At 35.5% G+C, this 17,242-nt stretch overlaps 1 protein-coding gene across 1 annotated transcript in view; it reads right to left on the bottom strand.

The window, feature by feature from the left end:
* The window catches only part of LOC117316561 (peptidylglycine alpha-amidating monooxygenase-like), a 46,439-nt gene continuing 29,197 nt past the window's right edge, over positions 1–17,242 (bottom strand). The window contains exons 7-9 of the mRNA XM_033871207.1: positions 10,565–10,808; positions 3,126–3,222; positions 1–729 (exon numbers count right to left, since the gene is read on the bottom strand). Of these exons, the coding sequence (XP_033727098.1) occupies positions 204–729; positions 3,126–3,222; positions 10,565–10,808 (867 nt within the window). The 3' untranslated portion in view covers positions 1–203. The remainder of the gene's footprint in view (positions 730–3,125; positions 3,223–10,564; positions 10,809–17,242) is intronic.

The following is a 17,242-nucleotide window of genomic DNA, read 5'->3' as shown; positions in this document are numbered from 1 at the left end:
GAATATTGCAGAATAATTTATTCGTTTTACTATGCTTCCGTAACAATATTTTTACCAAAATAACAAAATCCATTCATGAACAAAATAATAGGCATGCTACAAAATCACATAACATCTTGTACAGCCATGTGTGACTAAATTGATCGATATTTCCATTAACAGAATAATTTAATACTCATTAGCCTTGAATTTTCCACGTCTGTTCACTGTTCCGAATCACATTGTTCTTGACAAGTCTCCATTTCAATCTCTGTTTTACAGGAATCAATGGCCGCCCATACTTCCGTGTAGATGGGTAGGTGTTGGAAGGAAAGTTGACGTAACAATTGGTTTAATTCGCTATTGATACACTTGTCATTCGATAATGTACCTTTGATAAAATGTTTGCATTCTTGCGTGCAAATATCGAAGGGTTTACAAAGTTTCTTCAGGTTGGACATGAGACTAATGAGGTCTGGATGGAAAGGATTTAACATTGATGTAATTTTGCAGCCGTCAATATCCGGGAACTCTGATGGAAAAGTAAAAAGTTTACATAGATCATACTTCTTCCAGGACAAACAAAACGACCCTTTTGTGTTTGCTGCCGGAAAGATTCTTAAGAAAACAAAACACATTTCATCTGAAGTCCCTTCGCCTTCGAATGTCGTTTTGTCTCTGCTAACAGTTTGGTATGTACAGGTTGTTCTAAGTTCATCCCCAGGCAAGACTTCGATAGGAGGGTCAAAACTGGAACAGAAAATTATATGGGATTTGTGATTATAAACAAACATGTTTTCTATAATTATTATCTAAGTCCATTAATGACGACTTATATCTGTCTTATTTTTACCATTAAATACATCACTAAAAATCATAGGTTCTTTACGCGTCATGTGCCAGATATTACTCATCTACAACGGTGACTGAAAAATATGTGTGTGGCTATATATGAGCCTTTGATAAACATAAAATGTGTAACGTAGCGATAACTTCTTTGAATTGGTCAGCTGTGCAGTGTCATCACAACTTTTAACAAATAGGCCTATTGCTTACCATGAGCCTTAACTTTTGTCTCGGCGTATTACATGGTGTACAATGACTAATACATATCAATTATGTTTGTGTTGAAAAGTCATTTCAAAGGTACTTCGAAAGAACATGGATTATCTTTGGGTAAATATTCAAATACATTTTGCATGAAAGAGTTTGGCACAAAGAAATATATCATCTTTTAGATATCTGTAAAGGTAAAAGTGTTTGGCATGCGGGACATTCATTCTAACTTCTTCATTTAATCTTTAGAAAACCTTAATCTAGTTTTTCCGGTGTTAAGATTTTTATCATAATAAATGCAGGTACCTTTAATAGAATAATAATATGGAAATTTTAAAATCGCATGTTAAGGGACACGCACGACAGAAATTGTACATTGCTATTGTATTTTTTTTTTCTATTTCAGCCGCAACATTCGTGTAAACTATTCCTGCGTCAACATTCATGTAAACTATTCCTGCGTCAACATTCGTGTAAACTATTCCTGCGTCAACATTGGTGTAAACTATTCCAGCATCAACATTCGTATAAACTATTCTAGCGTCAACATTCGTGTTAACTTTTCCAGCGTCAACATTCGTGTAAACTATTCCTGCGTCAACATTGGTGTAAACTATTCCTGCGTGTACAAAAAATGTAAACTTTCCAAGCGTCAACATTTGTGTAAACTTTCCAAGCGTCAGCATTCGTGTTAACTATTCCAGCATCAACATTCGTGTAAACTATTCCAGCGTCAACATTCGTGTAAACTATTCCAACGTCAATATTCGTGTTAACTATTCCAGCGTCAACAATCGTGTTAACTATTCCAGCGTCAACATTTGTGTTCACTATTCCAGCGTCAATATTCATGTAAACTATTCCAGTGTCAACAATCGTGTTAACTATTACAGCGTCAATATTCGTGTAAACTATTCCAGCGTCAATATTAGTGTTCACTATTCCAGCGTCAACATTCGTGTAAACTATTCCAGCGTCAACAATCGTGTTAACTATTCCAGCGTCAACATTTGTGTTCACTATTCCAGCGTCAATATTCATGTAAACTATTCCAGCGTCAACATTCGTGTTAACTATTCCAGCGTCAACATTCGTTTTAACTATTCCAGCGTCAACATTTGTGTTAACTTTTCCAACGTCAACATACGTGTTAACTGTTCTGGCGTCAACAGAAACATATAAACTATTCCAGCGTCAATATTCGTGTAAACTATTCCAGCGTCAACATTCGTGTGAACTATTCCAGCGTCAACAATCGTGTTAACTATTCCAGCGTCAACATTTGTGTTCGATATTCCAGCGTCAATATTCATGTAAACTATTCCAGCGTCAACATTCGTGTTCACTATTCCAGCGTCAACATTCGTTTTAACTATTCCAGCGTCAATATTCGTGTTAACTATTCCAGCGTCAACATTCGTGTTCACTATTCCAGCGTCAACATTCGTTTTAACTATTCCAGCGTCAACATTCGTGTAAAATATTCCAGCGTCAACAAAAAAGTGAAAACTCTTCCGGCATCAACAGAAACGTGAAAATATTGTGGCTTCAGCAAAAACGTGTTTTTTATCTATCGTCGCCATTTGTGTACGATATTCCAAAATTAACAGAAACGTGTTCATTATTCAAGCGTCGCCATCAGTGTACACTTTTCCGGCATCAACAAAAACCCACATCTACATATCAACATACCTGTAAACTATTACGGCGTCAACATATAGGTAAAATATTTGGGCGTAAACATTTATGTTAATTATATAGACGACAACAACAACTTGTGAACTATCCCAGCGTGATCAGAAACGTGCACACTATTACAGCGTGATCAGAAACGTGCGTGCTTTTCAAGCGTCATCAGAAACGTTTAAAGTACTACAGAGATAGCATAAATGTTAAATACGTCAGTATACTGTTACGTGTTAACTTTCAGTGAGTCAAAAACATATCAACTATCAAAGGAAAATATATAATATATACATATATATATGTCGACAAAAGAAGACATAGAATTAAGGAATAAAAACAACATTAGCTATAAACTATGCAATCTTATGATAATTACTTTTTGTTGACATACCACATGTACTTACTGATACTCAGTGATTGCATCGTATTGAAACCCATCTATGTTGCTAATGTCCCTGATCCACACTCCGTTTCTGTACTGTTGAAATGTTTGTTTTCTTCCTATATTATAAGAAAATTGTATATAAATTGTATATCAAATATACATGTATTTTACATTCTCTGGGTTGTTAGTATGTATTACCACCTGTTGTAACTAAGGAGAAAACTTAGTTAGGCTATGCCTATTGTCTATCTTTCTCTGTCAATAAATTTTTTTTGAAATTGAAATTGAAATATGTTGCCCCTCTAACTTTTACCATATAAGCTGATGAGAGAGGCTTCAACCCCGGAAGATCTGTTATATCACAAACTATATCAACTTAAACCTTCTCATTCCAAAGAAATGTCATACAGAAACAAGGATGGATAGTATTGCAACAGCAATACAAAGTCCCCTGCCTGACCCAGGAGTGCAACTATTTATTTCCCATTCTTTAAACTACGTGTTATACTGATCACGTATACCAAGTTTCGTTAAAATCGGAGTAGTACTTTAGGATTGTCCAGACACGCCTCAACCAATGAGAAGCCGGCGGCCATTTTGAAAATTGGCTTTTCGGAAAAAAGGTGGGATGCACAACTACATGTTATACTGATCATGAATGCCAAGTTTCGTTAAAATCGGAGAAGTACTTTAGGAGGAGTTGTCCGGAAAAGCCTCAACCAATGAGAAGCCGGCAGCCATTTTGAAAAAGTAATTTTTGAAAAAAAAAAAAAAAATAAATGTGGGATGCACAACAACATGTTATACTGATCATGAATGCCAAGTTTCGTTAAAATTGGAGAAGTACTTTAGGAACAGTTGTCCGGACAAGTCTCAACCAATGAGAAGTCGGCGGCCATTTTGAAAATTGGTTTTTCGAAAAAAAAAAAAAAAAAAAAAATTGTGGGACGCAAAATTGGGATGCACAACTACATGTTATACTGATCATGTATACCAAGTTTCGTTAAAATCGGAGTAGTACTTTAGGAGGAGTTGTCCGGAAAAGCCTCAACCAATGAGAAGTCGGTGGCCATTTTGAAAATTGTTTTTTTTCGGAAAAAAATGTGGGATGCAAAACTGGGATGCACAACTACATGTTATACTGATCATGTATACCAAGTTTTGTTAAAATCGGAGTAGCACTTTAGGAGGAGTTGTCCGGAAAAGTCTCAACCAATGAGAAGTCGGCGGCCATTTTGAAATTATTTTTTTTCGGAAAAAGTACATTAGGAAGAGTTGTCCGGACAAATATTGCCTGACAGACAGACAGACGGACGGAGGGTAAACCTATAGTCCCCCCGTTTTTCAAACGGAAGGGGACTTACAAGCAGCAGAACCAGAGGCAGGCTAACAAACTAGTAGGCGGGCAATGTGTAGGCATAACCACGGCTAAATCTTGAAAATAAAATGGAATAGTAGTAGAGAAGGGAAACAAATGCTTTCGCTCAGACGAAGGTCGAAATGTCGCCCAAAATGAGCATTGATTTGGAAAGGTTCATTCAAAAAAGTTAACAAGCTCTCCGAGGTCATTCAAAAAGCTATCAGCGAAGGAATACCTGATTATCTCAGGTGAAAACGAGGTCCATGCAGAGGCAGATGTTGACAAAAGATAAACTCCTTTTCAGTTTTATGTTTATAACATTACATTATACATTAGTAGCCCAAAAGGTCGGAAGGTGGCCCGTCTGAATGAGTAACTTTAAATCACAGAAAAAGATACAAGATGTTTCAATTGAACCAGTTTTCAAGAAAGACAGGGTTTGTCTGTCCACTGTGTTAACAGACTATCTCATCTGATAAAGAGTTTGAAGCTTAGTAAATCATATGCTGAATTATTGCCTGAGAGAGGAGAGTCATCAGAGAATTTGATACGAAGAATGTTTGCTTTAAGAGATAAAGGGAAAGCAACTTTCAGTACGTGTGCTCAATATTCGGGAAGAGACACAGCCCCCAACTAGCATGCTGGATATTTTAGAAGTAACACGACCAAAGAAGTATGGTGGATATTCCGGGAAGAACATGACCCAGCAAGTGAATATAAACCTTAGCCTCCATTCCAAATATCACAAAGAGAAAATTAAGCATGTCATTGATAGTTCATCTTCTTATATATTTTATATCGTGCTATTGACAAGGTAATGTAAAATATAACGATGTGTTAACGGTGCATGTTTCTAATTAGGTGTGAAAGAAGAAATTGACATATTTTCATGGTCACAGGAAAATTTGCTTTAGATATAACTGAAAAAGTAACATATACCGGAGCAGGCTGTCAATAGAAAGGTTCATTGTTACTGAAAATACCACCATTGTTCATGAAAATATTGTACTACATAGTTTTTATTTAAGCTGTAAAATTTACCTGTTCAAAATAAGTGTTAATTTCGACAATTTTGCTTACGCTTGATGTCAAATTATATCTAATTTGAAATATTTTCAAGAGCATAGAAACGAAATGTACTGTACATGTGATATGTTCAGTAGAAGTTTATATAATTATACATAGAACATGTAAATTATCATATCTACATGTACACATGTTACAGTAGCCAATTTGCCAGTAACTAGATATACCTCGGCTCTCTAAACAACTTGGATGTTATCTAAACCATGTTCATGTAATGCTGGCTGTATCCAATTATTAAGTTAGGGGAAATATATCTGTCCGGCCGATGCACATTATGATTATTATAAAAGAGTAGCCTTCGATTCATACTAAGGTCGCTCCTACGTCTGCGAACGGACACAACCTACACCTACCTGCATCATTAAACAGAGGAAACACCAATCTTCGACTTCGTCATTATTCAACTCTACTACTACAACTACAAATCTATACAAAAAACACTTTAAAAGTTATTATATTTTAATATTACCATCATAACTGAAAATATCACCATTATAACTGAAAATATCACCATTGTAACTGACTATATCACCATTTTAACTGAAAATATCACCATTGTTACTGAAAATATTACCATTGTTACTGAAAATATCACCATTGTTACTGAAAATATCACCATTGTTACTGAAAATATCACCATTGTTACTGAAAATATCACCATTGTTACTGAAAATATCACCATTGTAACTGAAAATATCACCATTGTTACTGAAAATATCACCATTGTTACTGAAAATATCACCATTGTTACTGAAAATATACCCATTGTAACTGAAAATATCACCATTGTTACTGAAAATATCACCATTGTTACTGAAAATATACCCATTGTAACTGAAAATATCACCATTGTAACTGAAAATATCACCATTGTAACTGAAAATATCACCATTGTAACTGAAAATATCACCATTGTTACTGAAAATATCACCATTGTTACTGAAAATATACCCATTGTTACTGAAAATATCACCATTGTAGCTGAAAATATCACCATTGTAGCAGAAAATATCACCATTGTTACCGAAAATATCACCATTGAAACTAACTAAAAACATCACCATTGGAAATTAAAATTAACAATTGAAAATTAATTTTAACAATTATAACTGAAAATATCACTATTGGAAATGAAAAATTAACAATTGAAACTAAAAATATCACAATTTGAAATGAAAAATTAACAATTGTAACTGAAAATTTAACATTTATAGATGAAAATATTACCATTGTAACTGAAAATATCACCATTGTAACTGAAAATATCACCATTGTTACTGAACATATCACCATTGTAACTGAAAATATCACCATTGTTACTGAACATATCACCATTGTAACTGAACATATCACCATTGTAACTGAACATATCACCATTGTAACTGAACATATCACCATTGTAACTGAACATATCACCATTGTTACTGAACATATCACCATTGTAACTGAACATATCACCATTGGAAATAAAAAAAATAACAATTGAAACTAAAAATAGAATAAGCCCGACACTTTTTTTGTGGAGACTGTATAAACAATGTAGTTAACTAACATAGTGCTACATCAATGATATATCTAAAATAACTGATGATCGGTCAATGTCACTGATAAGGTTGTACCGTCACCTGGTAGGTCATCACTTCAGTAACCTTTGGTAGGTCATCAATTCAGTAACCTTATTTTATGATCTGAGGATCGGTCAAGGTCAATATTGTAAAGTTTTCAACAATTTAATCTTTGAGAGAAACACCAACAATACCAAAAATTGTCCACAAGCAAGAGGGCTCTCACTCGTCATTCATTCATTCATTCATTCATTCATTCATTCATTCGTTCATTCATTCATTCGTTCATTCATTCGTTCATTCATTCATTCGTTCATTCATTCATTCCGGATATTAATGTTCATTTTACTTCAATTATTAATAGAGACGTCTGTTTACTTCCGCTGATGCTATTCTACGGTAAATATTAAGGGTTTTGTGTTGGCTCTTCTCTTGTTATACTAATTATAAAGCGTGTGTTAGAACAACCTTATAATAAGCATTCACACGCCAGGTCAAGGTCACTATTAAAGTGTTACCGCCACCCGGTTGGTCATCACTATTAAAGTGTTATCGCCACCCGGTTGGTCATCACTCCAGTGACCATATCAAATGATCGGATAAGATACCATTTTAAAGGTAATGTTTACCTTGCAATATCTAGTACCTTGTACTAGTTTTATTGGTCAAAGACAAAGGGATATTACTGTGTATCATCTCCAAGGCATCGCCACCGGATATTGCATTAGCTGAAGCGATAAAGTTGAAGCGAGCGTCTTTGTTGATGGTAAGATTTCATAGATTTTCGCTATAAACTTTTGTTGTTGATTTGATACTACATTGTATTTGTGTGTATATTATGAAAGGCCATTCCAGTCAAAAGCGAGATACATATGTACATTTAACGCGATAGCATTTTACGCGTTAGACATAACATTAAACGCGTTTAAATAGAGGTTACACAGCGAGTGGTTGTTGGATATGGAATTTATTTCACCCTCGTAAGTTATTTTTAAAAGTTGCAAAAGACACGAGCTTTAGCGAGTGTTTTTTGCAAATTTAAAAAAATAAATTACGAGTGTGAAATAAATTCCATATCCAATAATTTCGAGTCGTGTGACCTGTTTCTACCACAGGCGCTTGCATAGAAAATATGACTTTCAATTTTTTTTTATATGACAGTGGTATGTGTAATCTGTTAAGCTGAAGTTCAGCTTAACAGATTACACATACCACTGTCATAAAAAAAAAAGTGAAAGTCAAATTTTCTATGCAAGCGCCTGTGGTTTCTACCACAATAATATCGGCTTGAACCAAAGGGAAACGTGGTCAAGTGTAATTTCGCGTATGCAAATAAAGTGTACCAGTGATGTCCGGGACCCGGTGATGTTACGTCATTAGATTATTGATGACGCCAATAACAATTGCAGCTTGAGTCAAAGTTCACCGTGTTAGCCAATCGAAATGCGTACAGAGTTTATACCACGTTTGTTATAAACAGATTGTTAATCAACAGTTGTAATGATTAACTGATGGTCTGAGAGTTGAATAACAGAGGGTATTTTGGTAGAAACTAGTTTTAACGCGTTAAGACTTAACGCGTAAAGCTTTAACGCGTAACCATTTAACGCGGCTTAACGCGTTAAATCTAAACACGTTAAATGTTTTCTTGGAATTTAAACGCGTTAAATGTGTTACTTAGCATTTAACGTGATAAGCATTAGCTTTTAACGTGATAAAAAGCTTCGTTCGTTTCATACGTTAAAAGTCGTAGCTTTGTTTTAACGCGTTAAAATGACTAAAATAGCAGACGAATCGAATTCCTTGTTGCATATAAAATGTATAAGTATTTGAAGGACTAACAGTATGGCTGTCAGAGCCAGCTTTCTTAAGAGAATGCATTGACTCTACCGTCAGATATTGTTATCGTATGAGAATAGGGTGTAATGCTGACACAAGAGACACCCTTGTACAAAGGTGACACTCTCTCCATTTTATTATAGAGTTTATATTGATAAATTTTACTAACTTTATACGATATTCTAATAAACGACGGTGCCATCTGGTTTGGTGTATTGGTCCAAGTTCTTAGCCCCGTAATCCATGGTTATGTACATACCTGATGGATCATATGGTAGCTGACCACCATAGACAAACATTTATAACTGTGTATACTGTGTGATGATTTGTATAATTTCGTCAATTTCAAAGATGACAAAACTACCAAATCGCTGACCAAAATGACAACTCGGAACGTCTGTAAACAATGTGACGTCATCAGAATGTACCAGTTACAGTAGTGTACAACAATGTATCTTACAGACCTGTACAACAATGTATCTTACAGACCTGTACAACAATGTATCTTACAGACCTGTACAACAATGTATCTTACAGACCTGTACAACAATGTATCTTACAGACCTACACAAATGACCAAATGAAGCACAGTGAAAGAGGAAAATGTTGGCTCATTGCACAAATTGACTATTTTGATACGGTCTCTGTTTAAATCGCTTTTCAGATATATCAACGTCCGCTTTAATGTGTTGATGTTCTGTCAACACGTACTGAAATGTTCTGTCATTAAACTGTTTGAAATAATAATTAAAAAAAACATCTGCAGACAAAAACAACGAATCGCCGACATCGAGATTCACACGTAGTAGTCATACGTTGACTCTTCATTTTTTGGACAAATAACCATTGTGAAATAGTTTATACATGCCCACTGACAATATCGCCGACGGGACTGATTGTCTTGGCACGGCCCCAAGGCATTCTTGAACCACTGCCCGAACCTCTCTCCTCGAAACCTCCATATTTTACATCTTCCATAAAGAACTTTCACCCGAATGCTAATATGCAAGGGTGCAACTAATTGGTTAATCTGATAAAGTTTAACGCGTTAAAATAATTATGAAGGTGATAAAACTGTCTTTAACGCGTTAAATGGTAACGCGTTAAAGCTTTACGCGTTAAGTCTTAACACGTTAAAACTAGAGTTAAATGTTATGTTTAACACGTTCAATGTTTTTGACATGAACGGCCATTCATAGTATACATCAGAGTTCCACATTTACTATGTATTGACGTTAGAACTTCTATTACAATTTAAATGTCGTTTTGATGAAAAACGTATCGCCTAAAGCAATCGAATTAGTGAGAGAGTTAGTACTTCAGTTAGTCAGAGAAGGAGAACTTCTATATGGACTGACATGTACCTCTCTGCTATAGGAACGACCAGAAGTTATATTTACGGTCAACACACAATCAGACTCGCACTATCGGAAACATTGCTAATGAGGGACAGTGATAGCCATTCCTCAAAACGGACTGTCCGAAAAAGACGAAATAAAGGGTACATACATATTGCTGTTGGATATAGCAGGTTCCGTTAGTTAATGGCCGGATACCTAGGGAACCGGATCAAATGGAGTGTATGGAATATATAGGTAATTAACTTACCGAGGTAGTGCATGTGGCTATTCGCCATTGTGATGTACACTGGTCCAGTCAATAAGAGCGAGGAGCAATCAGTACTACACCGGCCTTCAACTTTGACCTCCTGTTCACCAGGTGGGATTTCAAAGTATCTCGTGCCCACCGTGAGCATTTTAGCATCATATGGTCGGAGAATCGGAGTGTAGAACACGTTCAGGCCAGAGTTATCTGTGTAGTCGACACGAAGCTCCGGATTGTTCCAGTGAAACTGTTTGATACATAATAACATTCAATTTTTAAACCAGCTGAATCTAATAAACACTGATATAGTTTAGCTTCTCATGAATATATTTTCTATTATTGCGAACATGGTTGAAAACTTCACTGAGACGGTTTTTATCATACTCTGGTAATCACACTTTCCGTTTTAAGAAAAATTCCATATGCCCTAACTGTATGGAAAACTTAAGGATAAATATTACTTGTACATATATTGAATATTACTTTTTGCTATTGTTATTTATTACTCTTTATCTCAACGGAAAGGATATGCATAATCACTTTAAAATACAAAAGAATGAGATAATATAACACAACTATTAATAAAATACGCGGTCATGACCGCAGTCTTCGATTTCGAACCGACCCGAAAGGCAAGTTTTAGCTGAACCTGAAATACTGGATAAGTCTCAAAGTTAAGTTTTGTTCAGGAAAACCATAAGTGTGCAATTATGTTACAAAATTGACACAGAATATTTTCAAGAAAGCTTGAGCGGGATACGACTGGTAGAACCAGCGTAAAATTTGAGACGTAAAACGTTTACGGACATCGGACTGGGCAATACGACGGGCGACACAGTATCTTCGTCGGGTCAGATGACAGAAAAAGGATTGTAACGGTATGATCAGATAATCATTCATTGCAAGTGTTAGAAAAAAATTTCCGCAGAAAAAAAACCCCAACCCAAAACACATCAACCTTTTTTATGAAAGGATTTTCGCAAGACAACCAATCAGAGATTTATACGTGACGTTTAGCTGACTAGTACGGTATTTTACACTACGTTAAGGTGACTAGTACGGTATTTTATACTATACGTTTAGGTGACTAGTACGGTATTTTACACTATACGGTTAGGTGACTTGTACGGTATTTTACACTATACGTTTAGATGACTAGTACGGTATTTTACACTACGTTTAGGTGACTAGTACGGTATTTTACACTATACGTTTAGATGACTAGTACGGTATTTTACACTACGTTAAGGTGACTAGTATGGTATTTTACACTATACGTTTAGGTGACATGTACGGTATTTTACACTACGTTTAGGTGACCAGTACGGTATTTTACACTACGTTTAGGTAACTTGTACGGTATTTTACACTACGTTTAGGTGACAAGTACGGTATTTTACACTAAGTTTAGGTGACTTGTACGGTATTTTACACTACATTTAGGTGACTTGTACGGTATTTTACACTACGTTTAGGTGACTAGTACGGTATTTTACACTACGTTTAGCTGACTAGTACGGTATTTTACACTATACGTTTAGGTGACTAGTACGGTATTTTACACTATACGTTTAGATGACTAGTACGGTATTTTACACTACGTTAAGGTGACTAGTATGGTATTTTACACTACGTTTAGGTGACCAGTACGGTATTTTACACTACGTTTAGGTAACTTGTACGGTATTTTACACTACGTTTAGGTGACAAGTACGGTATTTTACACTACGTTTAGGTGACTAGTACGGTATTTTACACTACGTTTAGGTGACTTGTACGGTATTTTACACTACGTTTAGGTGACTAGTACGGTATTTTACACTACGTTTAGGTGACTAGTACGGTATTTTAGACTACGTTTAGGTGACTTGTACGGTATTTTACACTACGTTTAGGTGACTAGTACGGTATTTTACACTACTTTTAGGTGACTAGTACGGTATTTTACACTACGTTTAGGTGACTTGTACGGTATTTTACACTACGTTTAGGTGACTAGTACGGTATTTTACACTACGTTTAGGTGACTAGTACGGTATTTTACACTACTTTTAGGTGACTAGTACGGTATTTTACACTACGTTTAGGTGACTTGTACGGTATTTTACACTACGTTTAGGTGACTTGTACGGTATTTTACACTACGTTTAGGTGACTTGTACGGTATTTTACACTACGTTTAGGTGACTAGTACGGTATTTTACACTACGTTTAGGTGACTAGTACGGTATTTTACACTACGTTTAGGTGACTTGTACGGTATTTTACACTACGTTTAGGTGACTAGTACGGTATTTTACACTACGTTTAGGTGACTTGTACGGTATTTTACACTACGTTTAGGTGACTTGTACGGTATTTTACACTACGTTTAGGTGACTTGTACGGTATTTTACACTACGTTTAGGTGACTAGTACGGTATTTTACACTACTTTTAGGTGACTAGTACGGTATTTTACACTACGTTTAGGTGACTTGTACGGTATTTTACACTACGTTTAGGTGACTAGTACGGTATTTTACACTACGTTTAGGTGACTTGTACGGTATTTTACACTACGTTTAGGTGACTTGTACGGTATTTTACACTATACGTTTAGGTGACTACTACGGTATTTTACACTATACGTTTAGGTGACTAGTACGGTATTTTACACTACGTTAAGGTGACTAGTACGGTATTTTACACTACGTTTAGGTGACTTGTACGGTATTTTACACTACGTTTAGGTGACTAGTACGGTATTTTACACTACGTTTAGGTGACTTGTACGGTATTTTACACTACGTTTAGGTGACTAGTACGGTATTTTACACTACGTTAAGGTGACTAGTATGGTATTTTACACTACGTTTAGGTGACTAGTACGGTATTTTACACTATACGTTTAGGTGACTTGTACGGTATTTTACACTACGTTTAGGTGACTAGTACGGTATTTTACACTATACGTTTAGATGACTAGTACGGTATTTTACACTATACGTTTAGGTGACTTGTACGGTATTTTACACTACGTTTAGGTGACTAGTACAGTATTTTACACTATACGTTTAGGTGACTAGTACGGTATTTTACACTACGTTAAGGTGACTAGTACGGTATTTTACAATACGTTTAGGTGACTAGTACGGTATTTTACACTATACGTTTAGGTGACTAGTACGGTATTTTACACTATACGTTTAGATGACTAGTACGGTATTTTACACTACGTTTAGGTAACTAGTACGGTATTTTACACTGCGTTTAGGTGACTTGTACGGTATTTTACACTATACGTTTAGGTGACTAGTACGGTATTTTACACTATACGTTTAGATGACTAGTACGGTATTTTACACTATACGTTTAGGTGACTAGTACGGTATTTTACACTATACGTTTAGGTGACTAGTACGGTATTTTACACTACGTTTAGGTGACTAGTACGGTATTTTACACTACGTTTAGGTGACTAGTACGGTATTTTACACTACGTTTAGGTAACTAGTACGGTATTTTACACTACGTTTAGGTGACTAGTACGGTATTTTACACTACGTTTAGGTAATTAGTACGGTATTTTACACTACGTTTAGATGACTAGTACGGTATTTTACACTACGTTTAGGTGACTTGTACGGTATTTTACACTACGTTTAGGTGACTAGTACGGTATTTGACACTATACGTTTAGGTGACTTATACGGTATTTTACACTACGTTTATGTGACTAGTACGGCATTTTACACTATGCGTTTAGCTGACTAGTACGGTATTTTACATTATACGTTTAGGTGACTTGTACGGTATTTTACACTACGTTTAGGTGATTAGTACGGTATTTTACACTACGTTTAGGTGACTAGTACGGTATTTTACACTATACGTTTAGGTAACAAGTACGGTATTTCACACTACGTTAAGGTGACTAGTACGGTATTTTACATTATACGTTTAGGTGACTAGTACGGTATTTTACACTACGTTAAGGTGACTAGTACGGTATTTTACACTACGTTAAGGTGACTAGTACGGTATTTTACACTATACGTTTAGGTGACATGTACGGTATTTTACACTACGTTTAGGTGACTAGTACGGTATGTTACACTACGTTAAGGTGACCAGTACGGTATTTTACACTATACGTTTAGGTGACTAGTACAGTATTTTACACTACGTTTAGGTAACTAGTACGGTATTTTACACTACGTTTAGGTGACTAGTACGGTATTTTACAATACGTTTAGGTGACTAGTACGGTGTTTTACACTATACGTTAAGGTGACCAGTACGGTATTTTACACTACGTTTAGGTGACTAGAACGGTATTTTACACTACGTTTAGGTGACTAGTACGGTATTTTATACTATACGTTTAGATGACTAGTACGGTATTTTACACTACGTTTAGGTAACTAGTACGGTATTTTACACTACGTTTAGGTGACTTGTACGGTATTTTACACTATACGTTTAGGTGACTAGTACGGTATTTTACACTATACGTTGAGGTGACTAGTACGGTATTTTACACTACGTTTAGGTGACTAGTACGGTATTTTATACTATACGTTTAGATGACTAGTACGGTATTTTACACTACGTTTAGGTAACTAGTACGGTATTTTACACTACGTTTAGGTGACTTGTACGGTATTTTACACTATACGTTTAGGTGACTAGTACGGTATTTTACACTACGTTTAGGTGACATGTACGGTATTTTACACTACGTTTAGGTGACTAGTACGGTATTTTACACTATACGTTTAGGTGACTAGTACGGTATTTTACACTGTACGTTTAGGTGACTAGTACGGTATTTTACACTACGTTTAGGTGACTAGTACAGTATTTTACACTATGCGTTTAGCTGACTAGTACGGTATTTTACATTATACGTTTAGGTGACTAGTACGGTATTTTATACTACGTTTAGGTGACTAGTACAGTATTTTACACTACGTTAAGGTGACTAGTACAGTATTTTACACTATACGTTTAGGTGAGTAGTACGGTATTTTACACTACGTTAAGGTGATTAGTACAGTATTTTACACTATACGTTTAGGTGACTAGTACGGTATTTTATACTATACGTTTAGGTGACTAGTACGGTATTTTATACTACGTTTAGGTGACTAGTACAGTATTTTACACTATACGTTTAGGTGACTAGTACGGTATTTTATACTACGTTTAGGTGACTAGTACAGTATTTTACACTACGTTAAGTTGACTAGTACAGTATTTTACACTATACGTTTAGGTGACTAGTACGGTATTTTATACTATACGTTTAGGTGACTAGTACGGTATGTTACACTACGTTTAGCTGACTAGTACGGTATTTTACACTATACGTTTAGGTGACTAGTACGGTATTTTATACTACGTTTAGGTGACTAGTACAGTATTTTACACTACGTTAAGTTGACTAGTACAGTATTTTACACTATACGTTTAGGTGACTAGTACGGTATTTTACACTATACGTTTAGGTGACTAGTACGGTATTTTACACTACGTTTAGGTGACTAGTACAGTATTTTACACTATACGGTTAGGTGACTAGTACGGTATTTTACACTATACGGTTAGGTGACCAGTACGGTATTTTACACTACGTTATGGTGACTAGTACGGTATTTTACACTATACGTTTAGGTGACTAGTACGGTGTTTTACACTATACCTTAAGGTGACCAGTACGGTATTTTACACTACGTTTAGGTGACTAGTACAGTATTTTACACTAGGTTTAGGTGACTAGTACGGTATTTTACACTAGGTTTAGGTGACTAGTACGGTATTTTACACTATATGTTTAGATGACTAGTACGGTATTTTACACTACGTTTAGGTAACTAGTACGGTATTTTACACTAGGTTTAGGTGACTTGTACGGTATTTTACACTATACGTTTAGGTGACTAGTACGGTATTTTACAATACGTTTAGGGGACTAGTACGGTATTTTACACTACGTTTAGGTGACTAGTACGGTATTTTACACTATACGTTTAGGTGACTAGTACGGTATTTTATACTACGTTTAGGTGACTAGTACAGTATTTTACACTACGTTTAGGTGACTAGTACGGTATTTTACACTACGTTAAGGTGACTAGTACGGTATTTTATACTACGTTAAGGTGACTAGTACAGTATTTTACACTATACGTTAAGGTGACTAGTACAGTATTTTACACTATACGTTTAGGTGACTAGTACGGTATTTTACACTATACGTTAAGGTGACTAGTACGGTATTTTACACTGTACGTTTAGGTGACTAGTACGGTATTTTACACTATACGTTTAGATGACTAGTACGGTATTTTACACTATACGTTTAGGTGACTTGTACGGTATTTTATACTACGTTAAGGTGACTAGTACGGTATTTTACACTATACGTTTAGGTGACTAGTACGGTATTTTATACTACGTTAAGGTGACTAGTACAGTATTTTAGACTACGTTTAGGTGACTAGTACGGTATTTTACACTACGTTTAGGTGACTAGTACGGTATTTTATACTACGTTTAGGTGACGAGTACGGTATTTTACACTATACGTTTAGGTGACTAGTACGGTATTTTACACTATACGTTTAGGTGACTAGTACGGTATTTTACACTATACGTTTAGGTGACTAGTACGGTATTTTACACTACGTTAAGGTGA

The sequence above is a fragment of the Pecten maximus genome, chromosome 2 (assembly GCF_902652985.1).
Source record: "Pecten maximus chromosome 2, xPecMax1.1, whole genome shotgun sequence".
NCBI classification, from domain to species: Eukaryota; Metazoa; Mollusca; class Bivalvia; order Pectinida; family Pectinidae; genus Pecten; species Pecten maximus.
This window is presented reverse-complemented; position numbering and strand designations above follow the sequence as displayed.